The 25601-nt window shown below is 35.4% G+C and overlaps 4 protein-coding genes across 9 annotated transcripts; 3 read left to right on the top strand and 1 right to left on the bottom strand.

Annotated features, from left to right (window-relative positions):
* Positions 1–510: 510 nt before the first annotated feature.
* On the bottom strand, positions 511–9323 carry zfp91 (ZFP91 zinc finger protein, atypical E3 ubiquitin ligase). 4 transcript variants are annotated; one of them, XM_051131048.1, is made up of 12 exons: positions 8587–9323; positions 8260–8294; positions 6868–6969; positions 6711–6747; positions 5810–5920; positions 3837–3914; positions 3586–3759; positions 3372–3422; positions 3171–3249; positions 2968–3082; positions 2779–2878; positions 511–1995 (listed from the first exon to the last, which is right to left on the bottom strand). In XM_051131048.1, the coding sequence occupies exons 1-12, from the start codon at positions 8979–8981 to the stop codon at positions 1008–1010; spliced, it is 2265 nt and encodes a 754-aa protein (XP_050987005.1). In that variant the 5' UTR covers positions 8982–9323; the 3' UTR covers positions 511–1007. The 4 variants fall into 4 exon arrangements, with proteins under 4 accessions (XP_050987005.1, XP_050987079.1, XP_050987235.1 ...); XM_051131122.1 differs by lacking the exon at positions 5810–5920; XM_051131278.1 differs by lacking the exon at positions 8260–8294 and having other exon boundaries at positions 8587–8721.
* A 1552-nt stretch (positions 9324–10875) lies between these two features.
* zgc:152658 (uncharacterized protein LOC767632 homolog) lies at positions 10876–13279 on the top strand. The gene is made up of 4 exons (XM_051131916.1): positions 10876–10988; positions 11377–11498; positions 11615–11651; positions 11829–13279. The coding sequence occupies exons 1-4, from the start codon at positions 10967–10969 to the stop codon at positions 12668–12670; spliced, it is 1023 nt and encodes a 340-aa protein (XP_050987873.1). The 5' UTR covers positions 10876–10966; the 3' UTR covers positions 12671–13279.
* A 75-nt stretch (positions 13280–13354) lies between these two features.
* On the top strand, positions 13355–17720 carry LOC127178841 (GTPase IMAP family member 9-like). The gene is made up of 5 exons (XM_051132032.1): positions 13355–13429; positions 14870–15009; positions 15298–15416; positions 15505–15583; positions 16873–17720. Exons 2-5 carry the CDS (start codon positions 14991–14993, stop codon positions 17616–17618), a joined length of 963 nt encoding a protein of 320 aa, XP_050987989.1. The 5' UTR covers positions 13355–13429; positions 14870–14990; the 3' UTR covers positions 17619–17720.
* Positions 17721–18813: 1093 nt separating this feature from the next.
* LOC127178610 (GTPase IMAP family member 7-like) lies at positions 18814–25489 on the top strand. 3 transcript variants are annotated; one of them, XM_051131789.1, is made up of 4 exons: positions 18814–18900; positions 22267–22391; positions 22863–22920; positions 23615–25489. In XM_051131789.1, exons 2-4 carry the CDS (start codon positions 22275–22277, stop codon positions 24511–24513), a joined length of 1074 nt encoding a protein of 357 aa, XP_050987746.1. In that variant the 5' UTR covers positions 18814–18900; positions 22267–22274; the 3' UTR covers positions 24514–25489. The 3 variants fall into 3 exon arrangements, with proteins under 3 accessions (XP_050987746.1, XP_050987581.1, XP_050987664.1); XM_051131624.1 differs by lacking the exon at positions 18814–18900 and adding an exon at positions 21189–21334; XM_051131707.1 differs by lacking the exon at positions 18814–18900 and adding an exon at positions 21221–21334 and having other exon boundaries at positions 22270–22391.
* The last annotated feature ends 112 nt before the right edge of the window (positions 25490–25601 follow it).

Genomic DNA, 25601 nt, shown 5'->3' with positions numbered 1-25601 from the left:
AGTATTTTCTGCTCAAGCCTGCATTTATTTGATCCAAAGTAGTAAAGTTTTGAAATATTTTTACTATATAAAATAACCATTTTCTTTTTGAATATATTTATTCCTGTGATTTCAAAGCTTAATTTTTAGCATCATTACTTCAGTCGCATGATTCTTCAGAAGTCATTTTAATATTTTGATTTGCTGCTCAAAAAACCCCCATTATTATTATGTTGAAAACATCGGAGTAGAATTTTTTCAGATTTCTTTGATGAATAGACAGTTCAGAAGAACAGCATTTATCTGAAACTGAAATCTTTTGTAACATTATAAATGTCTTTATCATGACTTGATCAATTTAAAGAATCCTTGCTAATATTTTTATAATTTGTTTTTATTTCACATAAATACTGTAAAACTATAACTTTATATACTATAAAAAACATTAAAAATCTTACTGTTCAAAATCTTTTGGCTGGTAGTGTATAAGTAGAGATGCTTAAATTTACTTGTAACATTTAAAACAGTTGATTTGATTCTAGTGTTTTATTTTACAATTATTTAGACAAAATAGGATGGAATTTTAATATTGACCATAACATGAAAACGATATGGGTGCATCCCTAATATCTACAGTACCGATTCAAGCCAGATGATGGCACAAGTTTGCTTACAAACAATGGCTTTACTCACAGACTAAAGTGAATTAAGGTCTGTGGAAACCTCTACAGCCACAAAACAACACACTCACACACACACACACACACACACACACACACACACACACACACACAAAACAGATGTGGTTGCTGTAGGGGACTATAACTGTTTATATACAAAATTAACAATGACAATAACTCAAACACAGTCTCCCTGGTACAGACATTTCTACAAAGCTACCAAAAGTTAATGCGATTACATACAATATATTTATGACTCTATATATTTAACTTCAGGGTGTGTAGGAGGGCGACAAATAACAGTCATCTCACTATCTTCCATGTTAAACCTTCAACATCCTTCCTTCACTACAGCAGAACACGCTGTATTTGGCCGTCTGAACTGTCCGTCATGTTTTCCTCCTCCCCCTCTCCGCCCGCTTCCCAAACCCCACCCCCACTTCCGTTCTCATTAGTCCCGTCCCCCTCCCAGACCACCTGTCTCGTCTCTGAAGGAGTAGTGGAAGACTGGGGAGATGTAGATGATGAGGAAGCAGGATCGCCTCCGAATCCCAAAACGCTCCGGGAGTTGGCGGACGCCTCGGACAGGGTTTGGGAAAGGAGGGAAGCATTGGGAGCAGGGTTGTGGGTTGGGGGTCTAGGGAGGGTCTGGTTTTGATGTGGCAGCTGCTGTGCGACAGAAACCAGTGGGAGCTGCTGTTGAGGAAGAGCTCTGAAGGCCATGTGGACAATCTGGGATTGAGGGCTGTAGGATTGAACGGGCAGCTGCTGGACCAAAGAGGCCTGCTGGGTGACGCTGGTAGTGGAGGGCTGAACGGGTAACTGCTGGATTTGGTGTTGCTGCGAAACGGGCGTTGAGACGAACTGTAGTGGCATCTGCAGAGAGTGAGCGGAGGAGGTCTGCTGTGGAGGAGCGCTGTGTTCCTCTTCCGTCGATGACAAGGCCAGGGTCACCGGTACTTGCATGGTGTGTAGCGAGTGATCCTGATCCACAACCATCACGGGACCCACGTGCGTCCCCGGGGCTGCCTGTCCCGCTGGTATCCCGGAGCTCCCCTGGGCCTCAGGGACCACCTGCTCTGTGCCTGTGGAGGTCTCCAGGAGCGTGGTGACTCCGGCAGGAGTGGTGATGAGGGCTCCGGCGTTGGCGGCCAGGGCCTCTGCGATGAGCACCTCGGGATGGCTCTTGGCTTTGTGAGCCACAACACTGTCCTTCTTTTCGAACTTCTTGCCGCAGATGCCGCAGGAGAACTGGTACGTAGCATCTGCATCATGCTTCTTCATGTGCCAGTTAAGGGAGGCCTTCTGACGGCAAGTGAAACCACAGATTTCACACCTAGGAAGGAAATGCAAAGCTTAAATTTTTTTTAATTTGCAAAATGACTATACTACGGAACTTACATGTGTAAAATAAACAATGACAACTCAAACGTAGTCTCCCCTGGTAATAACATTGCTACAAAACAAAAGTTAATGTGAATACATACAATATATGTGACACTGGACCACAAAACCAGTCTTAAGTGGCACGGGTATATTTGTAGCAATAGCCAAAAATACATTGTATGGGTCAAAATTATCGATTTTTCTTTTATGCCAAAAATCATTAGGATATTAAGTAAAGATCATGTTCCATGAAGATATTTTTAAAAATATTTCAAAAGTTCTGAACAGTAAGATTTTTAATGTTTTTATTTTTTTAGAAAGTCTTTTGCTCACCAAGCCTGCATTTATTTGATCTAAAATACAGCAAAAACAGTAAGATTTCGAAATACACTTACTATTTAAAATGTAATTCCTGTGATTACAAAGCTGAATTTTTAACATCATTACTCCAGTCACATGATCCTTAAGAAATCATTCTAATATTCTGACTTGCTGCTCAAAAACGATTATTATTATTACACTTATGTTGAGTCGTTTAAATAAAAAAAATTAACCATTTTAAACAATGATAATAATAATAATAATAATAATAATAATAAAAATGTTTCTTGCACAGCATATCAGCACGTTAGAATGATTTCTAAAGGATCGTGTGACACTGAAGACTGGAGTAATGATGCTGAAAATTTCACTTTGATCACAGGTAGTAGTTTACAGGAGAGATTTTACTTACTGTAGTGGCTTCTCTCCAGTGTGTATCATTCGATGCACAGCCAGGTTGTGAGAGCTCTTGAAGGCGCGAGCACAGAACTCACAGATATAGTCTCTCTGATCTGCAACACAGACTGCACTTTAAAAACGCCACCCAACCAAAGACACTTCATGGTAACTATTTCAAGCACACTAGACATTTCTGTCCTACCGGTGTGGTGCTTGGCATGGCGCAGCAGTTGTTTCTGCAGCCGGAAGAGTCGTCCGCATGAAGGATGAGGGCAGACGTACTTCTTCTTCATCAGGTGTTGGTATTTAATGTGATGCTGCAGAAGAGAAAGACGAGAAAGGCTTCAAGTCTAATTTGTATGTCAGGGGTCAGTCAGTGAGGGAAACACTACTTCGCATTTGTACCTGTAAATAGCGTGGATGGGCCAGCACTGTACCACATCCTTCCATTTCACAACGGACATACTGGACTGGCGGCTTTTTCCTGAGCACAAGAACAAATGATAGGTTAATGTAGTTGGAAAGTAAATACTAAACTGCACTCAAATACAGCATGTTGGAAATATTTAGCATATTTTCAGCATTCAGTGTGAGATTTTTTATTACCTTCTCTTAGGAAGACGAGGACTTTTATCATCTTTCCTTCTTCGCCCTCTTCTAAAAACAAGAAAGTATGATGGTTAATATTTGTTTATCAATCACTAAGTGAGTGTTTAAGTGAGAACATGTGAGTGAGACTGTAAACCTGATGAGAACATTTTGTTGCAGAAGTGTCAACTTGTATTTCCATCACAAATATAAAACAACATCACTGACTCACTTCCTGGGTGGCTCGGCACCTTCCTCAACTTCAGCAGCGTTCTGCACATCTGTGCTCTCCCCTCCCTCAGTTTTTATTTCCGTCTCTTGCTCTGTTGCAGTCTCTTGCACTGCAGACTTGTCTTTCTTCTCCGTCAGTCTAGTAGGGGGCCTGCGCCTCGACTTAGGAAAATCCCTGCACGGAAATAACAACAGAAATGTAGAGGGCGTAGGAGATGTGACCTTCAGAACACCAAAACAATCTTTTCATACTTAGGATCATAGCTCTGGTCATTCATGTCATCTCTAAAAGGGACGTCTTCATCACTGCTGACGGTGTCCTCTTCCTCACTGTTGAACAAACAAACAATAGCAACAAGCCATAATCAGCACACATCATTTAATGCATGAGTGAAATCATAAAGCAGTGTTTCTCAACCCTTCCATATTTTCTAATTGCTATTAATCTGAAAGAAAACATACATGTAGATAGCACCAATGCAATAACTGTACAGGGTTAGATTATTCATGAAGACACTCAGAATCATTACACATTCTACTGTACATTAACCTTGACACGTACTGCATATACAGTTGAAGTCAAAAGTTTACATACACCTTGCAGAATCTGCAAAATGTTAATTATTTTACCAAAATAAGAGGGATGATACAAAATGCATGCTATTTGTTTATATAGTGCTGACATGAATAAGATATTTCACATAAAAGACGTTTACATATAGTCCACAAGACATAACAATAATGACCCTGTTCAAAAGTTTACACACTCTTGATTCTTAATACTGTGTTGTTATCTGAATGATTCACAGCTGTGTGTGTGTTTTTTTTAAGTTTAGTGATAATTGTTCGTGAGTACCTTGTTTGTCCTGAACAGTTAAACTGACTGCTGTTCTTCAGAAAAATCCTTCAGGTCCCACAAATTCTTTGGTTTTTGCATTTTTGTGTATTTGAACCCTTTCCAGCAATGACTGTATGATTTTGAGATCCATCTTTTCACAATGAGGACAACTGAGGGACTATTACAAAAGGTTCAAATGCTCACTGATGCTCCAGAAGGAAACATGATGCATTAATAGCCAGAGGTGTAAACTTTTGAACAGAATGTTTTGCCTAAATATCATATTTCATTTAGTGTTGCCCTTCAGAAGCTACAGAAGATACTTAAATAGTTCCCAGAAGACAAAATCAGTTAAATTTACCCTTATCTTCAAATTCAAAAAGTTTTCACCCATTTTCAACAGTGTTAGAGCCTCTAAAGCCGTATTAGTGTCAGTTCTAATTATCACTACAAATGTGATGCGATGTGGGAAAACCCCATTGGATGTCGCACTGAGATGTTTTCAGGAAATTCAAAAAATAGGTTGAATTTCAATGTTTTTGTCAAAATTAGGTTCATTAAATTATTCTGTGTCTTTCTCTAAAGATAAGAACGCGCTGCTGAGGTGCTTTCTCTGAACACCACAAAAACAGTTGACCTATCAAAATAAACCACGTAACATATTTAATGAAGGTGTATCAATGCACATTCTCTGCCACTCCTGTGTAAACTACGGCACGCAAAGTTTAGTTATTCATTTTTTTAATATTGTGAGATGGTGGAGCGCAACAACGCAGTCTGAAGTACTGTAGCTGCTCACTTAAATGATCTTACTCGTCTCAATCTGCTCAATCTTGGTGATGTCAGTGCACTAAATGATGGTATAATGGACTATTTCACATCCAGAGATGAAGGATTGGATGATGAAGTTACTAAAGAGGAGGAGTACGATGACAGTCTGTTATGCACACAGTGCACGAACAGTTGCGCTGCCCTCGCTTTTCTAAAATGTGAACTACAAGGTACGCTATTTGTGCCATCTAAACATACAAGGGGTGATCAAAACATCAGAGACTATGCCCATGATAAACAACGGAAGACAGACGTTAGTCTGTTTGTGTAATGATGCAGTATAGCACTCTTGACTTGACAGACAGCTCTCATTAAACCTGTTAAGTGAAAGTGAAAGCCGTCTCACTCTAAACCAGTTTTTCTCAAAATTCCTTTCCTGAAAATCATAGCTATTAGCCAACTTAAGATAGCCATAACTTTGGTTACATTCAAGCTATCTGAAAAGGGCTTGAAACCAGCTTTCATATGGTATCAAAGCCTAAAAAAAAAATGTCACCAAGTGTTAGGTTTTCCTAGATCGCATCACAAATTAGTATATGTACTCAAGGTACATTACCTATGTGAATGGGGTAGGTAGTTTTCATCTTTTGGATCGTCCACAAATGGACACTCTTCCTCTTCTACAACATCATCATCATCCAAGCTCTCCTCTTCCTTTTTCTCCACACTACAATATGGCAGGAACAAACATGGGACTTGTTAGACCAACTCCAAAAGACTAGCAGCCATCAGTGTCTTCAAAGACCCCACAAAATGGCTTGACAAGCAGTTTTCTTTCCAGTGTTGAATCTGGACTTTTTTTTTTTTCAACAGCCAACAGCCTGTGGTTTACATCAAAGCTGGAAATGATGATGCACTACCAGCTTTTGATAGATGGAGGACTGAAATTTTCATTTGGTAATGCAAGATATTTTTAGTCCATTTTTGTTAATGGAATAGAAACGCTATGCGTTTTAAAGGGATAGTTCACACAAAACTGCTAATTTTGTCATTAATTATTTACTCTCATGCCATTCCAAACCCGCAAGAGCTTCATTGATCTAAGGAACACAGTAGGGTAGTAGGGACATTGTTAAAATAGGAAGAGAAGAAATTGTTAAATAAAGTCGTTATTTTTGTTTTCTTTGCGCAAAAAAAGTACTCCTGTAGTCACATGGACTATTTTAATGATGTCCTTACTACCTTTCTGGGCCTTGTACGTGTCAATTGCGTTGCGGCCTATGCAGGGTCTTGAATTTCATCAAAAATATTTTAATATGTGTTCCGAAGATGAATGAAGGTCTTATGAGATTGGAACGACATGAGTGTAAGTAATTAAGGACAGAATTCATTCAGAATTTCATTTTTGGATGCACTAACACTTTAAATGCATATAAAACCACGAAACTTTAACTTTGATTTCATGGGGTCTTACATGAGAAAGTGTCTATGTGTTCTCATGATAAATGTGCAATCACCTTGTTCCTGTCTTTTCGACCGCTTTATTGGCCTCCACTGCAAGCAAAATGTGCACCGTTATAGTTATTTATATATATACGTTTTGTGGTGTGTATTTGATTAAGCATTTGTAGTGGACCTGTTCAGTCTACTACATTTTGAAGCTCAGCAGCGTACCATAGTCAACGTCCATATCTGGCTCAATTTTAAACACAGTCCTAGGCGAGCCCCGACAGGTGCGGGCCCCTGAGCGCACCTGCACCCGTCTGCCGCGGGCCGCTGGAAGAGAACACAGTCACATGAAGCAAAATCAGATCACATCCTAAAGCAAACTGTTCTAACGTTCAATCCTTAAAACGAACTAGTATCTCTTGCTATGTTTTTGCACATTTTTTATTACTGGTATGTTAGATACTAGTACTTATTCTAAGACTAAATCCAAATAGTAAATCTATTCAGAAAAAATAGAAATATCTTTCATTAAAATATAACCGTATTGTAGTTACCAGATAATCAGATAACTACCTACTAGTTTGTACTGCAATGGCTGCTGGCATCGATTTACAGTACTAACTGAATAGACACTAGTACCTACACTTGTTTGTGTCTTAATTATAACTAGTAGTAACATTTTTAATTTTAGCTACACAGCTATTCTGACTAGTCATTTTGTATAAGAAATAATGTTATTGTAACCAGTGAGATAGAAAAGGTTATCCGTAACAACTAGGATAGATACTAGATTCATAATACAGGTACTAGCATATCAAATACATAACTACTTGTAAAGCTAAACTAGATGGCACCTATTGGGGATAGTCACTGGTTACAAGAAAAAAAATACTAGAACCTAATAAATAGTTATTAGAACAACCGTAACACAAACTAGAGGTGGATACTTGATATCTGCATCAGAGATGCAAATTTCAAAAACTTTACTGGCAAAAACCATTATTTGTTAACAGTAGCAATTCAATTTAACTACTAATATTACTAATATTTATAATTCAAATGTAATAATTAGAATACGTACTAGTATCTAATGAATACTCACTCAGTTTTTTTAAATAAAAGTTGCAGAATATTAATAAATTGGCTGGCCATATACCCCTTACGAAAATTAACCATTGTTTTACTATAGTATTTTTTTTTTTTTTTCGCACATTGATTATCATTTGTAAAACCACAGTTTTACTACAAATACCATGGTTAAACTACGGTTAACACAGCAGAACCATGGTTAACTTGTGGTTACTGTGGTACAACTATAGGAACCATGTTTTTTGGTTTTATTTTTTAGTAAAACCATGGTCAATTTTCATAACCCTACAAAAATTAACCATGGTTTTATTACAGTAAAAGTGTTGTAACCATTTTTTGGGGTGCATTAATTTCCACTTGTATAACCACAGTTTTACTACAAATACCACGGGAAAACTATGGTTAGCACAGCAATACCATGGTTAATTTGTGGTTACTATGGTTTAACCTTTTTTTTTTTTTTTTTTTGTAAAACGATGGCCAATTTTCGTGGATGCTAATTAACAAAATAAATGTCATTTAAAGTACCTCGATTAACCAGGGCATCCTTGTTTTCTTCAAACCTGTCATAGGACGGAGAAACAAGGCTTAAAACAAGGCTAAATCTTTCAGGTTGTCCTTCCAGTGTCAAAGATTAGGGGTGCGTGATTTATTTTGCCCAACTACTCGCTTAGAAACACAGCTAGTGCTTTCACTAGTGCAAATGTAAACACTGCAGTCTGTCAGCATTACGCCTAAATGTGTGAAAGTAGCACAGAAATGCCATGCGTTATTATTAGGACCTGCACAAGCGAGGCCTTGTTATTGTGCCCTAAAACATGCCATGTATATTATAGACTCAAAAGTCACACGTACTCATCCGTCAGGTCGCAGTCGACGCCGAACTCTCTGCCCGCATCCGATGAACCCGCAGCGGCTGCTGCACTCTTCCTGCGCCGCGGGCATTTGGGTTTCCTCCGGCGATTCGCCGCAGCATCGCGTGTCACTTCACTCCGGTCCTCAGCGATATCGCTCTGCCTCCACACGGGAATCGTTCGCGTTGACCTGTCCCGTAAAACCCGCCCGGAACCCGCCACGCTCGTCGCAGCTCCGTTTGTTTCGGGTGGGCAAGACACTTCGGTCTTCAAGCACCCGTCCCCACGTCCTCTGAATGCCCTGCACGGGGTGGATGCGGTACTCTGCCCCGCGGATTTCTCCATGGCCGTCTCATTCTCCACCTCCTCTTTGTTGTTCGAGAGCTGCGGCTCCATCACCGCTAAAGTTGTTTTGTCTTACTTCAGGACGCCTCAAAAATTTTCAACAAAAAGAAACATAGCTTGAAATAAACAGAAGGCATAAAATATGAAAAATGTTGGCTTGCTAACGGCCCTGATCCGATTGTCAAACATATTGCAATGGACGCTCTTACTTATCTTTGCAAATGTAGTGCAAAAACGTAAGTCGTATAAATAGAAAACTTAGTCTATCATCTCTATAATAACTGTGCAAAATTCATTTTAAAGACCCAGACCCTATTTTAAGTTCTTAAAGCTATAGTAAGCCACGCTGTTAGCAGGGCCCACTACTGTCGCTCTTTGTTGCGTCTCCTTTAAGTCGAGATAAAGCCGAAGACGAGCTCGGCAGCGACACACAGCGCTACGGCTGTACGTGTGCCAGTTTTCGCTGATCTACAAATGGTGTTTTACAAAGTACAAATGACCAACGTCGCTCCAGATGTACTTTAAATCGAGGAAGATGGCGCGGTAAGAGACTCGCTGCATTTTAGGCGTTGCTGTCATTTTTTTTTGTAGAAAGATTAGTAGTTAAACGTTTAGTTAGAATGTTTAGAAAATAAGTGTTAACGTAGTTTACTTTTATTTTTATCAGCACTAACAGAATTCTGTTTTTCTATTATATGAAAACCACAATAAAGCCTGGAATCTTTTAACATGACTTTATTTGATTTCGATCATCATTTGTTTTAGACTTATTTATTTTAATTGTTTTAATATATTTATATATGTATAGATGTTCATGGTCTCAGACACAGTCTTTAACTCATAAATATATAAAGCAATAAATATGATTAATTATTTTTAAAATTAAAAATAATAAATTACAATTTCATATATATATATATATATATATATATATATATATATATATATAATTTCGATCATCATTTGTTTTAGACTTATCATTTTTTTTTATATTTATATATGTATAGATGTTCATGGTCTCAGACACAGTCTTTAACTCTTATACTATGAAAATCCAATATAAAGCTTCGAATTATTAAATGTTTACGATTTATTACGCAATAAATATGATGAATTATTTTTAAAATTAAAAATAATAAATTACAATTTCATTTATATATATATATATATATATATATATAATTTCGATCATCATTTGTTTTAGACTTATCATTTTTTTTATATTTATATATGTATAGATGTTCATGGTCTCATCATTTTTTTTATACTTAAAATTTTTTTAAAGCTTCGATTTATTAAATGTTTAGATTTTCATTACGCTCAATATGATGAGTCTTTTTAAAATTAAAAATACTAAATCATAATTCAATATAAAGCTTCGAATTATTAAATGTTTACGATTTATTACGCAATAAATATGATGAATAATTTTTAAAATTAAAAATAATAAATTACAATTTTAAATTTTATTTATTACGCAATAAATATGATGAATAATTTTTAAAATTAAAAATAATAAATTACAATTTCATTTATATATATATATATATATATATATATATATATAAATAAAACATGCTATAATTTTCACTGTGTGGGTGGCATCATTTTCACCACAACTTTTTTGCCAATAATAATAATAATAATAATAATAATAATAAATTCGTTAGATTATAGATTTCGTTTTGTGGGTTTCACACAAATCGAAATTGATAGTAGTTTTTCAATACGTTAATAACAACAAAAATTATTGTTATATTTTAAAAACTTCTATTCATTTATATTTGTGTGAAACTTTTTGTTCGGAAGAATACTCAGTGCACCTTTATTAACTGTCAACTAGAATTGAATACATTCCAAAACAGGCAACAACTGCTGATAAATTTTATCTTACAAACTTGATCTTTTTGTCTTATTATCATGCAGTGGCGGCCTGTGTCCTGTAGATGGTAGTCTGTAACCCTTAAATTACATAAGGAGAAAACGAAACTTTTGATAGGAAACAAAAACGAAATCCAGTTTACATCTATACGTACATGATGTGCTCTTCATATAGAGGTTAGTAAATACTTTTTTCCCCATCCATTTAAAATAATTGTTTATACTAATCTGCTGATTATAGTAGTTATAAAGTAGTAGTTAAAGTGTTCTTTAACAGGCGTCTTGAGACGTACGTGTGCTGTCTGGGATAAAATAAATTAGGAATTAAACCATAAAAACTGTAAGGTGTATTAGTATTTAGCTTAAAACTACTTGTTTATGGGCTCAAATCTATATGGAATATTTATTGAATAGAATAACTGACATATTTCAGTGATACTGGAGATTTGAAAGTGTTTTTGTTTGCCTTATGAAAGGAGATGTCACAATCTCCTGATCATTTCCTTTCCCCTCTTCAATTCAGTGCAGATCAAGATTTTTTTTCTAACCATGACTTTCCTTATAGCTGCGCGGAGAAACGCTTCTCCTCAACCATCAACAACGAACTCAACGTCTTGGGTTTCATGTTTCTCTGCTGAACAACTGGTGTTTTGTATAATTGTCATCGCTATTGCATTAGGGATTCAGGTATGCTTAAGTGTGTATTTTGTCATTTTCCCACTTTAAGCTGATTATCTGTTTAAAAGTATAGCCTAAGTGGCCAAATATGATCAAATCTGTAACATTATATAAATCACTTCTAGATCTTCAAGCAAGAAAAACAGGATTTGGATGATATAGGTAAAATATTTATTTATTATCTTTTTTCTTAAATATAAATTTGACAGCACAAAGGTGGATGAAGAATAGTAGTACAGTGGTTTATTATATGTGTATTTCATTGTAAATAGATGTTTGTAAACATCATTATATTACTGAGAGTTTGTAAAATATTATATTATTCTTGTTAATATACAGTGCATAATCCAGACGATCCACTCCGAATTCTTTTGGTTGGAAAAACAGGTGTGGGGAAAAGTGCAACAGGCAACACCATCCTGGGACAAAAGGTTTTTAAATCAGAATTATCATCGTCCTCTGTGACCGGAGGGTGTGAAAAAAATCATGCAATAATAAATGGCAGAAAGGTGTCTGTCATTGACTCTCCAGGTCTGTTTGACACCAGCCTAACTAAAAAGGAAGTGGTCAGTAGAATTAAACGCTGTATTACACTTTCTGCTCCTGGTCCACATGTCTTCTTAGTTGTGATTCAGCTGGACAGATTCACTGATGAAGAGGCAGAAGCTGTTAGGATCATCCAAGCCATTTTTGGTGAGGAATCCTCCAGTTACATCATGGTACTGTTCACTCATGGAGATCGACTGGAGGGCAAAAACGTTCACACATTTGTGCGGGACAGTCCAGAACTGCTTAGTTTTATCAAAAAATGCAATGGACGATACCATGTGTTCAACAATAAAGAAAAAAGTCCCGAACAGGTCATTCAGTTGCTTGACCACATTGATAAAATGGTCACTGGGAATGGTGGGCAACATTACACCAGTGAGATGCTTGAAATGGTAGAGAGAGCAATTGAGAAAGAGAAACAACGTATCCTGCAGGAGACAGCAGAGCAGAGACACAGAGAGATAGAAGCTCTGAGAGATCGACTTAAGGATGAAGCCTATGAGAAAGCATTAAAAAAGTTAAACGATAATTATGACCAGCTGGCAAGAAAAGATGCAGAGTTCATTGACATTCAATTCTTATTCCAAATAATGGTTTCTGTGCTTAAAGAGTTAAGCAAATTTTTTTTGTGACCTATGTGAAAACTGACCATGTGGCTAGTGAAAGAGGGTATTAAAATATCATGATTTATAGGTTATATTTGAAATACTTTACAAATAGTTATTAATAAATAGAAACAAAGCGTGTTTACACTCTACATTCCGGTTAATGGGAAGTTTAATAATTTGAAGGTATGGGTATTTGAAGGTAAAATATATGTGAAATATGTCTCTGTATTGCAAACTCTAATAAATGAAGGACTGCTTTCCTTTATCTATTCTATATCCACCTTTTTCCTTCCATCAGAGTGGATAAGTTAAAGAAAAAGGTGGATAAGTTGTACTTGAGATATTTTTTGTGTATACAAAGTGAGATCCTTATGTGTCCTTATGTTTTACTTTACTGTATAAATCATGTGTTAATTAATGAAAATGCAAGAAATGTTAAAAATAATAAATAAAAAAATAATAAATTAAATTAAAATGGCCATTCATTGTAACTGCCCATTATAGCATTTGTTTCTAGATTTAATTTTCTCCTATATTTCTAAAAGACTTTTGATGATAATCTGCATCTTAACATATGAAAACAGGCTTGCCAAGCTTGTGGCTGTTCCGTGTTTGAAATGAGGGCTGGGAAACCTACAAGGTAAATAAACGCTCACTTTGCAATAGGAAAAAGGAGTTGGTTTCTATTCAAACAGTCTTGAACATGTACTACTGTGGATTGCTGAACTCCTGAAGCACGGAGAAGGTCCTTTTCTGGAACACACAGATTAAAGAGGCTTGAAGGTGAATGTCCTGAAAATCGGAGGCAATTAGAGACAAAAGAAAATATGCTCTGAGACAGAAGAAAACAAGCTCTGATGAGTACACTTGATGAAGAAGCGTTTAAAAAAGTAAAAGAAAAACAGTACAATGGATGTGAACAGCAGGCATGATAAGCAAGTTGACTAAGTTATTCAATATTCTAACTTTTGCTGTCACATGGACATTTTCAACTAACTAGGCAAGATGATTAAGGCTACATATCTGTCCTTTCATGGAGTTATCTGCCTATGCTCACATACACTCTCAGTGCACTAAATCCTAATAGAATATGTCTCAAAATGCACTACAGGAAACCGTTTTTAAAGGTTATGGTTAATAGTTGATGCTTTGTAATGTTTGTAATGGTTTTTGTGTTGGAAGCCATAGCATTTCTGTGATGGTTTCTATTATATTGTCTTAGCAGGTTTGTGACTCTAGCCCCCGGTTTCACATACTTAACCCTAGTCCCAGACTAAAATGTAAGTCTGAGCTGTTTCAACTTGTAAGAAACTCTTAAAATCTAAAATTCTGGGACAAAATGTTTTTAAATCAGAGATATCATCCTCCTCTGTGACTGGAGTATGTGAAAAAAATATAAATGTTTTGTCTCAACAAGTACACCAGTAATGTTTTTTATAATGCGTGTTTGTAAAAATCACTTAAACGTCTTAATTGAACTAAGGCCTAATCCTGTCTGTGAAACCTGGCTTACGAATTTAATGTATGTATGTGTATATATATATATATATATATATATATATGTATGTGACCCTGGACCACAAAACCAGTCATAAGGGTAAATTTTTCCAAATTGAGACTGATACATTATCTGTAAGCTGAATAAATAAGCTTTCCATTGCTGTATGGTTTTACATGGCTGTATTTGGCCGAGATAATACAACTATTTGAAAATCTGAAATCTGACAGTGCAAAAAAATCTAAATTTTGAGAAAATCACCTTTAAATTTATCCAAATAATGTTCTTAACATTGCATATTACTAATCTAAAATTAAGTTTTGATATATTTACAATAGGAATTTTACAAAATATTTTAATGGAACATGATCTTTACTTAATATCCTAATGATTTTTGGCATAAAACAAAAATCAATAATTTTGACCCATACAATGTATTTTTGGCTATTGCTACAAATAAACCCCAGCGACTTAAGACTGGTTTTGTTGTCCAGGGTCACATATATACATATATACAGTATATATACAGTGTATATATATATATATATATATATATATAGATATAGATAGATAGATATTAATTACTATTATTATTATTATTTTTTGGTGTGTAAGGAAAAATTAAGCTTTATTATCTGTTTATGATTAAGTACATTTGTAAACAGGAGTCGTGCTGCTTTACTGATAAATCTTATTATCATGCAGTGGCTTTTTGTCTCCTATAGATGGTAGTCTACACCAGACAACCCTTCCTGTGAAGCAAGGCTAGTAAGCGAGAGTAAACGAATAGTAAATAGGAAAGGAAAGTAAAACAAAATCCAGTTCTCATCTATAGTTACTCGCACAATGTGCTCTTCATTTAAAGGTGAGTATTAAATTATGTTGTTTTTGCATCCATTAGTGAGAATGTTTTATGCTGACTTTAATTTGAACGGAAAGTTTGTTGATTAAAGTAGATATTTAATAAAGTCCATTGTTTTGTGTGATCGAGAGGCAGCATCTGTGTAGGGTAGCGGTGGATAAAGCTTGACTTACAGCTGTAGTAAACAGAGTTGGTGTAAAGTTCACACAAGATAAATTAGGATAACAAGCATATAAACTGCAAAGTGCATTTAACTTCTATCTATTTATCTATGTTTACATGACTTTATAGCTGTGCAGGACATTTCTCTAAGACCATCAACAGTGACCTCAAAGTCTTGGAACTCTTCTTTCTCTACAATACTACTGATCCTTTGTATAATTGTTGCAGCTATTTCAATAGCAATTCAGGTATGCTTACATATGCTTAAAATATGCACTCATACTTTGTCCTTTATTTATTCTAAGCTGATTCTTTTTTTGACATGTACTGCATAAGTGGCCAGATGTCATAAAGTCTATCTCAAGCAACAAAAACAGGATCTTCAAGCAACAAAAACAAGATTTGGATTATGTAGGTAAGATACTGATTTATTATCTATCTATATATGTTTCTGCCTTATGTTGCACTGCTTTAAATTACTTTTTCCCCCTCAAACAACTGATTTGTGAGAACTTTGCAAATGTATTGAAATAGAAAAACTGAAATAAGTACATTGCACATAAGTGTTCATGTTTAGCTGAAGCACCGTTACAGCCTCAAGTCTTTTTGGGTATAATGCGACAAGCTTTGCACATCCACATTTGGCAATTATCTGCCATTTTTCTTCTCAACTCTTCACCTCTAAAGCTCTGTGAGCTTGGATGGGGGCAACAGAGATTTTCTGGTTTTCCATCCAGACACTGGCTGGGCCACTCAAGGACATTTACAGAGTTGTCCGTAAGACACTGTTGCATTAACTTAGCTGTGTGCTTAGGGTCTTTGTCCTGTTGAAAGGTGAACTTTCTGCTCAGTCCTAGGTTTTGTATGCTCTTGACTAGATTCATTAAGACAATCACACCTTATTGTTGGGATGCTACTGCACAGTTTGTGAGCAGTACCTGGTTTCCTCCGTACATGATGCTTGGAACCGAGGTTCATCAGACCACAGAATCTGGTTTCTCACAGTCTGTGAGTCCTTTAGTTTTTTTTAGTTTTTTTTTTTTTTTTCCAAATTCCAAATGTGCTTTCATGTGTCTTTACTGGGGAGAGGATTGAGTCTTGCCAAACCACCATAAAGCCCAGATTGGTGAAGTGTTCCAGTCATGTTTGTCCTTCTGTAAGTTTCTCCCGTCTCCATGTATGATCATGGAGCTCAACTAGAGTGACCATCAACTTCTTGGTCACTACTCTATTGGTCCTTCTCCACTGATTGCTTAGTTTGGTCAGGAGGACCGCTCTAGGAGCTGGCGACCTGGTTATTTTAAACTTCTTCCATTAAGGGTAAGTTAAGAGTTAAGAGTTTTCCCCAGATCTGTGTCTTGACACAGTCTTATCTCTGCACTCTCCAGGCAGTTCTTTTGACCTCAGAGCTTTCTGTTCTTGAGTGTTGTGTGCCTTTCCAAATCATACCCATTCAACTGAATTTGCTGCAGGTTAACTACACTCGAAGTGTAGTAACATCTACACGCAACATTGGAATGCTCCTAAACTAAATTTCAAAAATACACTAATTATTTCAGTTTTTTTATTTGTAAGAAATTTGCAAAGTTCACCAGTTTTTTGTTTTTTTGCTTATTATAATGACTGGAGTGTAGTTTGATGTCAGTATATAATATATGTATAAACAAGAGTTAATTTTTTTTTATCACTCTCATTAACGTACAGTGCAACATCCAGGCGAGCCGCTCCGGATTCTTTTGGTTGGAAAAACAGGGGTGGGGAAAAGCATGACAGGCAACACTATTCTAGGAAAAAAGGTTTTTAAATCAGAGATATCATCCTCCTCTGTGACTGGAGTATGTGAAAAATTTAATGCAGTTATAAATACCAGAAATGTATCCGTCATTGATTCTCCAGGCCTGTTTGACACCAGCCTAACTACAGAAGAAGTGGTTAGCAGAATCAAACTCTGTATCCCACTTTCTGCTCCTGGTCCACATGTCTTCTTAGTTGTGATTCAGCTGGGCAGATTCACTGATGAAGAGGCAGAAACTGTTAGGATCATCCAAACAATTTTTGGTGAGGAATCCTCCAATTACACCATGGCATTGTTCACTCATGGAGATCAACTGGAGGACAAAAACATTCACAAATTTGTGCGGGACAGTCCAGAACTACTCAGTTTCATCAAAACATGCAATGGACGTTACCATGTGTTCAACAATCAAGAAAAAAATCCTAAACAGGTCATTCAACTGCTCGACCAGATTGATAAAATGGTCACTGGGAATGGTGGGCAACATTACACCAGTGAGATGCTTGAAAGGGCTGAGAGAGAGATTGAGAAAGAGAAACAACGCATCCTGAAGGAGAAAGAGGAGCAGAGACAGAGGGAGATAGAAGCTCTAAGGGCTCAACTTCAAGATGAAGCCTATGAAAAAGCATTAAAAAGATTAAACAATAATGAATGACCAGCTGGAAAGATACCAAGATCAGACCGATCCTCCGTTCTTAATCCATGTGGTCAGTTCTTTGAAAGAAGCATTAAGTATATTCTTATAATGATCAATTTCTGATGTGACCCATGTGAAAACTCACAAAGTGTGGCTATTGAAAAGCTTAATTAACTGCAGAAGTCATTTTAAATCTCAGGATGAATAGTTTATGCTTGAAGTTATGTTTACATGTGTAAACTTTACCTTCTGGTGAATGGGACATAAGAAAGTTTAATGATTTGAAGTATCTGGTAAATGTGTCTATTTATATAAAGCAAAGTGTATACATTGTTTGAGGGGTGGAAAACACCTTCTTATAGAGAAAACAAAAACTCCACATGACAGGCATCCAGACTTTCATGAGCACCACATCAAAAGCGAGTTCAGCTTTTGCATCTGTAATGAAAAGGGAACAATTTATTTTGAAGTGATAAATATTTGCTTAAAGGACACAAAACAAGGACATATTGTTGCTGGTAATAACCACTAACTGTAAATCCAGTGTAGCAGGCACAAACTATGCCAAAGTGGCAGCCCTTCTGGCCCACGCAGCCTCTGAAATCTCTCACTTGTTTTCATTCACTCCTTCAGCTGGACTATTTTAGCAGACTAATGTAAGGAATAGTAAATGAGTGTATAGGGGCGATTTTGAGCACAGCAAATATTTCCATGTATCCAAGTGTGCCTAACACATCCTGAAAATAAAGTCAAAACATTTCAGTCGCCCCCTGGTGGCTGGCTGCAAACCCTACATTCTCCATGAAAGTGAATGGAACGAAAAACAAACTCAAACACCTCAGGTAAAAAAAAATGTCCAAAGATGGTTTCCGTCATTTTAGGTAGTGTTTGTATGTTGAAGTGCTGTATGTTAAAAATTTTCATTTTTCTAGTAAGTTTGCTTTTAGTGAATTATTTGATGCTATAAAAACGCGGTGTGGCGTCATAAATGTGCGCTTGCGATTGGGTCTGCGAGAGTTTGGGCTGGACTTTCATGAAAAATTAAAAAAACTAATTGCTAAATAATAAATAGCTGAAGCAGCTTGAATTGTTTTTATGGTGTAGGCACGATAAAAAAAGTTGTCATCAGTACTGATTGATGGTAGGGATGAAACAGGTCAAGCACACGTCTGCATAGTTTCGTTTTTTGAACAGAGGGGTGCGACATCTACACGTAAATGAAACTCTCCTTTACAAACAAGAGGAAAAAGAAACACTGCACGGAACAGGCATCCACACTCTCCTGAGCTCCACATCAAAGGTAGGCTTTAATTTGCATTTTGTGTCAGTTATAAAAACTGAACAATTTTTAAATATTTTTTTTTCTGTTGTTATTAGCCAGTAACAGCAGTGTTGAAATCAGATCACAGAAACAAAGGAAGAGAATGGAAAAAGGGAATGAAGCATGGTCAGAGTAAATGATACAATTGGGGTTTAGTGTAGATATATAAACCTTGGTTTCAAGTCATACATATTTGTTACTTACCATTCACTTATTTTTGGGTTTAAATTTGGATTTACAATCCTTAGCTTGATTTTTGTCGAACGATTGGTGTAGTCCAGCTGCATATCTATATTTAAAAATGTTTGAATTCTATATCTATATTTAAAAAAAAAAAAAAAAATAATAATAATAAAAAAATTAAACATCTTGTCCTGCATGTGTGTGAATTCAGTGCATTTAAGTTGACTATGTATAAGGTTCAGAACTACAGGTGTGCTTAACAGCCGAAGAGCAATATAAGCCTACAATAGACATTCAGAAAATACATTCCTATTACAAGTCAGCATCAATTGCTCTGCATTTCTCTGTTTTCATGTATGACAGGTGTCCATTATAAGATAATAACATAACTTCTTTTCTCGTATACATTCAATCAGGTTAAATATATAACGTGTATGCACTGCCCTCCAAAAGTTTGGAAACACCCTAGAAAAGTGGGGTTTTGGACAATATTGGCATGAATCCTTTTTAGTTTGTGATAATCTTGCACTGATAAGGGACAACGTGAACTACGAAAACATATTTTATTAAATAAACAGTTTATACATAGGAAAAACTTACATTTTCGAGTTCATCAAAATTGTTCACTATTAGCAGCTATTACAGTTCTGTATAATCTGCACCTAAATTCACTGTATTCTAAACTTAATTGGCGATCAGTTGTTGAAGCTATTAAGGTGTGCTGACCCAAAAATCTTTTCAAAACCTGGGCCAAGTTTAAACCAGTAACCAGGCATCACAGCTGGCAAAGGGGCATGTCTGACTTTGACATGTATATATTGCCATTATTATGTAATCAAAATGAAAACTATTATTGCTGGTCTTCAATGATAATGTCAAGTTACTTTAATGTATTTACACCAAAAAATGTGAAGGATTTACGCTGATATCGTCCAAAACCACACTTTGCCAGGGGTGTTTCCAAACTTTTGGAGGGCATTGTAGCTGTATACCTAAAACGGATGAATAAGCCTTTTCTTCTCCATACAAATCACAGAAAAGATTATGCTGATAGAGCAAACCAGTTTCAATGAAAGGCAACTAAGATTTGAATTAGCAAATCATTTCCATTTAGAATTTGCATTCACATTTGCCTACTCTTACAAATGTTACTCATCAGTGATGGGTTCTTTTGAAGCACTGCTTCATGAAGCTTCAAAACCTTTGACCAGTGTCTATGGTTTTTACCCTAATTTTGGATCAGTTTAAAAAAAATTAATAATAAAAGGGAAGAGTAATAGTTAATAATCTCTTACCGGCCTCTTTAGCCCTCCATTAGACAAGCCCTGCAAAATGAATAAACAAACACCTATTATAAAGACACTTCAAATTTAATGGTATTGATTTGTTGAATTGTTAAATGCAATAAAAATAGCAATTCATTCATAAACATCTTTTGTTTCTGAACGAATCAGCATTTTTAAATTAATCAGTTGAATTTATTGACTTATATTGCAGAATTTGGAACTTCATATTAGCAAATAGTTACTAATACTAGTTTTTTAATGTTTTAGTTTGCCATTCTGATTTCAGCATGTTGCTCATGTAAGAATCAGGGTTTTAAATGAATCAGCTGAATCAGTTCATAAAAAAAAACCCATCACTGACTGTCAGTCTGGATCCACCCTATTATGAAGGTTTAGATGACCCAACACCTGAGAGATGATGCCGACCGCTCTGTAGACCTCAGATGAACAAACACACAAAACTACCAAATCTTCCTTACATTCTTTTTGATCATATAATCATTGCTGTTAATCATGTTTACCATTTCTATTTGAATACATCTGATTAACTAACTGCACTAACTGTACATTTCTGCCATATGGACATCACTTTGACATAGTCACTACTGATAAATTACACGTATTTGTAATGTAGAAACATTCATTTCCCCTTTGTATGGATTTTTAACTATAGAATATTTCCTGGATATAATTGATTGACTTTTGACTGAATTGATTTGTTTCAGTTGCATGGGGGGTGATGGAGAACCTGCCGCAAAATGCTGCTTTGGACAATGATCTGCACCACGCAACAACAGGCTGCAAACAGGTTTTTCAAGTTTGCGGTAGTTCACTGTTTAAAATAAGGGCTGGAAAATCTAAATAAAGCACTCCCTTATAGAGAGAAGTAAAACAAAACCCTTCACATAACAGACATCCAGACTCTCGTGAGCACCACATCATAGGTGAGTTTTACCTTCCACGTGGCATCTAATATATAAACAAACTTCAAACAAAAAGAAAAGCTGCTTTATAGCCACTAACTGTAAATCCAATGTTAAAATCAGACCACAGAGATAGACAGAATGGGAAAAAAGAGCATGCACAGAGAGTTACTGATGTAATCTTCAGGTTAATGTATACGCATAAATATGGTTTGAAGTCTTACAACCATTGCCATTTAGAGGCAATTTGTTCATTTTTATTCTGGATAGAAGTGGCATAAATGTATTTTAAAATTTTAAAAATGGATTATAGTTATAATGGTTACACTTTATTTGGGTAGTGCCCTATAGAGATTCTGTTGACTATGCAATTACATGTCCACTACCTTATAGTTATAGTTGACATGTAATTGCAAAGTTATATTTAGTTAACAGAATGCCTAAAAGGGAGCATCAAAATAAAGTGTTACCTTGTGAGGTGTTGGGACAACAACCATTTGTTGTAACTGTAAGATGTAAGGTCCAATAAGAAACAAAGTTGCATTTACACAAATACAACTTTGCAAATAAGACAACAACTTGCCATGTTGTATACAACTTTAAGGTGTTCAAAAGTCAATATTAGTGCTGACGAGTTAGGAATGTAACATTTTATGTTCCTTTATTTAAGCACTGTGCCAACAGGCACTTGCACACATGTATGTGCTTTTTGTCTGTCTATGAATACTGTACATCTGCAGTAGCTTTTTCTGGTCATTTACTCATAAAATAAAAGGTTCTTATAGGCATTGATGGTATGGTTTAATGAAGATCCTTTAACAACCATGGAAACTTTCCATTGCACAAAAGGTTCTTTATAGTGAAACAGTGCTCTTTAGATTATTAAAATGTTTTCAAAACTCATATTTTGGGATTGTATAACAAGAACAACAGTTTTGACCTTTCTCTCTTAGCAGTAACTATGGAGGACACTAAAAACTCTCCTGAAAAACCAGCAAAGACCACAAAATCTTGGGTCTCATCTTCCTTCATTATACTATTTAGTATAATTGCGGTCACTGTTGCAATAACGGTGCAGGTATGTGTTTAAAAATTTGTTAACACTTTACAATAAGGTTTATTAGTTAATATTAGTTAACTACATTAGTTAACATAAACTTAGAATGGTCAATGCTCCTACAGGTTTTATTCATCTTAGTTAATGTTAATTTCAACGTTTACTAATGCATTATTAAAATCACAAGTTGTTGACATTAGTGAACCAACATGAACAAACAATAAACAAACTTATTTATATTAACTGACATTAACAAAGGTTAATAAATAATACATTTATTATTCAATGTTTGTTCATGTTAGTTAGTCATGTTAGTAACTTAAAAGTAGCCAAAGGCTTTTTTTTGTTCTTTTGTGTCTACAACTGCTGTACTGCACAGTACTATAAGTGAAAATGTAATACGTTTATATATGCTTCTTTCTCTAAACTGGTTTAATAACAAAAATATGTGATAAATATGGAAATGCAATAAAATGTTGCTCTTATTTCTAGATGTTTAGGCAACAAAATCATCAAAAGGGTGCTTCAGGTCATGATTCAAGTGCTACAGGTAAAATACTTTTTTTTTCTATATATATATATATATATATACACTACCGTTCAAAAGTTTGGGGTCAGTAAGACTTGTAATAGTCTTTAAAGAAGTCTCTTATGCTCATCAAGGCTGCATTTATTTGATTAAAGATATAGAAAAAAAACAGTAATATTGCAAAATGTTTTTACAATATAACATAATGTTTTTTATTTTAACATACTTTAAAATAGAATTTATTCCTGTGATGAAAAGCTGAATTTTTATCACCTGTTACTCCAGTCTTAAGTGTCACATGATCATTCAGAAATCATTCTAATATGCGGATTTATTATTAGAATGATCAATGTTGGATAATATCAACAGTTGTGCTGCCAAATATTTTTTGGAACCTGTGATTTTTTTTTTTTTTCAGGATTCTTTCATGAATAACAAGTTTAAAAAGTACAGTGTTTATTCAAAATATAAATATTTTATAACAATGTAAATTATTTATTATGAACTTTTAATAAACTTTTAATTATTAACTTAATACATCCTTGGTGAATAAAAGTATTAATTTCTTAAAAAAAAAAAAAACAATAAAAATGTACTGACCCCAAACTTTTGAACGGTAGTGTATATATATATATATTTTTTTTAATTAAAATAAATATTATTTGAGATTATGAGTTGAGGTTTTTTTGTAATTGCTGTAATTTTTCACAACCAGTGCATCATCCAGGCGATCCACTCCGGATTCTTTTGGTTGGAAAAACAGGAGTGGGGAAAAGTGCAACAGGCAACACAATCCTGGGGAAAAAGGTTTTTAAATCAGAGATATCCTCCTCCTCTGTGACTGGAGAATGTGAAAAGTTTCATGCCGTTATAAATGGCAGAAAAGTATCTGTCATTGACTCTCCAGGTCTGTTTGACACCAGCCTAACTGTGGGTGAAGTCATTAACAGAATTAAACTTTGTATTCCTCTCTCTGCTCCTGGTCCACATGTCTTCTTAGTTGTGATTCAGCTGGGCAGATTCACAGATGAAGAAGCAGAAGCTGTAAGAATAATCCAAACAATTTTTGGTGAGGAATCTTCCATATACACCATGGTACTGTTCACTCATGGAGATGAACTGGCGGGCAAAAACATTCACACATTTGTGCGGGACAACCCAAAACTTCTCAGTTTCATCAAAAAATGCAATGGACGATACCATGTGTTCAGCAATAAAGAAAAAAATCCTGATCAGGTCATTCAGTTACTTGACCAGGTTGATAAAATGGTCACTGGAAATGGTGGTCAATACTACACCAGTGAGATGCTTGAAATGGTAGAGAAAGCGATTGAGGAAAAGAAACAGCGTATCCTGAAGGAGAGAGAGAAGGAGAGACAAAGGTCGATAGCAGTTATTAGTGGCATATTTCAAGGAGAAGACTTTGAAAAAGCAAGACAAAAGACAAATGATGATTATGAGCAGCAGGCAAGAGAGGAAGCTGAGAGAGACCCTTCATTTTTTGAGAAACTGTTCAGTTATTTAAAGGACCTATTCTACAGATTCTGGGGCTATTCATCTTCACAAGACAAGCTATTTGACTTTATTAAATCGAAAAAACCTTTTTATTTCTAATTGTGCAAAATATTTCACTAACTTAGTTGTAATGGAAAACCTTTTACATCTCTCTTGATTTGCAAGTTTTAACAGAAAGAATCTATAAACAGTTTGTTTACTCGGTTTGGATCAAGCTTGTGCTCATAAACATCACTAAGACTGAGATTTTAAGACTACTCAGAAGCATCTGAGAACTTCAACATAACCAGCAGGTAAAGGGGGAGCTGTTGTGATATGGAGTAGAAATTTATATATAGAAGAGGTCTATCGACAACTTAAAAATTAGGATTTTTATCAACCTTTAAAGAATGATCCAACAGAGACAATGGAACAAGAATTGTTGTTTTTACTAACTGATGCAAGAGAGAAGAACTGGATTAAGGATAGTGAACTTAAATTCCTCTATGTTAAGAATCCATGTGTGGTATGTTTTTACATGTTGCCAAAAATCCAAATCCTAATTACACTACACCTGGCATTTGTTTGATACCTGACACACTCTGAGGAAGGCTGAGGGCCGAAGTGCATCAGTGTGCAGAGTTCTAATAAGAGCTAAATAAAGGCTTTTTTAACTTTTTGGACCAGAGGATGTGCCTTGGATTCTTCTTTTTTTGCAATAGTGGTTTCAAACCCAACCAAAGAGCACATTCTGGGATTACTTCACGAGGTCCTTAATCAGCAAGTAGTGCTTATAGATGTCTCTTGTGATTGAATATAATTTGAAATGTGGCTATTTAAATGTTATAACACTTGCAGCCAAAGCACTGGAAATTTTTAAGTGACCAGAACAGAAACGTCAAAACAATCCAGAAGTTCTTGCAATTCATCCAAAACTTGTAATCATGTATAATTTCCTAATGTATTATTATTATTATTATTATTAAATTCACTTTTGAATGGTTTTGTACTTTTCTATTGGCACTTTGAGTTCTGATTGTAGCCTTTGGCCTTGTGTATGATTTGCTTTTTAGTAAACTTGTGCATATGGATCCTACTCAATTGTCCTGTTCTTTATTCAGATCTATACAAAATAACATAGTAAAGCAAAGTGATATATGTTTTATTCATTCATTCATTTAATTTATTCAAAAATAATTGTTTACAGT

This window comes from Labeo rohita, chromosome 1 (assembly GCF_022985175.1).
Source record: "Labeo rohita strain BAU-BD-2019 chromosome 1, IGBB_LRoh.1.0, whole genome shotgun sequence".
Classification (NCBI taxonomy): domain Eukaryota; kingdom Metazoa; phylum Chordata; class Actinopteri; order Cypriniformes; family Cyprinidae; genus Labeo; species Labeo rohita.
This window is presented reverse-complemented; position numbering and strand designations above follow the sequence as displayed.

What these genes read in the sequence shown, in the direction of transcription:
- zfp91 (XM_051131048.1), bottom strand. Translation starts at nt 8,981, where the DNA reads ATGGAGCCGCAGCTCTCGAACAACAAAGAGGAGGTGGAGAATGAGACG. An exon ending in GACTGCGACCTGACGGATGA is followed by an intron (nt 8,295 to 8,586) that starts GTACGTGTGACT and finishes GTCCTATGACAG; the next exon opens with GTTTGAAGAAAACAAGGATG. An exon ending in GTCGAAAAGACAGGAACAAG is followed by an intron (nt 5,921 to 6,710) that starts GTGATTGCACAT and finishes GCCATATTGTAG; the next exon opens with TGTGGAGAAAAAGGAAGAGG.
- zgc:152658 (XM_051131916.1), top strand. Translation starts at nt 10,967, where the DNA reads ATGATGTGCTCTTCATATAGAG. An exon ending in GATGTGCTCTTCATATAGAG is followed by an intron (nt 10,989 to 11,376) that starts GTTAGTAAATAC and finishes CTTTCCTTATAG; the next exon opens with CTGCGCGGAGAAACGCTTCT. An exon ending in CTATTGCATTAGGGATTCAG is followed by an intron (nt 11,499 to 11,614) that starts GTATGCTTAAGT and finishes AATCACTTCTAG; the next exon opens with ATCTTCAAGCAAGAAAAACA.
- LOC127178841 (XM_051132032.1), top strand. An exon ending in CTATTTCAATAGCAATTCAG is followed by an intron (nt 15,417 to 15,504) that starts GTATGCTTACAT and finishes GTACTGCATAAG; the next exon opens with TGGCCAGATGTCATAAAGTC. An exon ending in ACAAGATTTGGATTATGTAG is followed by an intron (nt 15,584 to 16,872) that starts GTAAGATACTGA and finishes ATTAACGTACAG; the next exon opens with TGCAACATCCAGGCGAGCCG.
- LOC127178610 (XM_051131789.1), top strand. Translation starts at nt 22,275, where the DNA reads ATGGAGGACACTAAAAACTCTCCTGAAAAACCAGCAAAGACCACAAAA. An exon ending in CTGTTGCAATAACGGTGCAG is followed by an intron (nt 22,392 to 22,862) that starts GTATGTGTTTAA and finishes TCTTATTTCTAG; the next exon opens with ATGTTTAGGCAACAAAATCA. An exon ending in TCATGATTCAAGTGCTACAG is followed by an intron (nt 22,921 to 23,614) that starts GTAAAATACTTT and finishes TTTCACAACCAG; the next exon opens with TGCATCATCCAGGCGATCCA.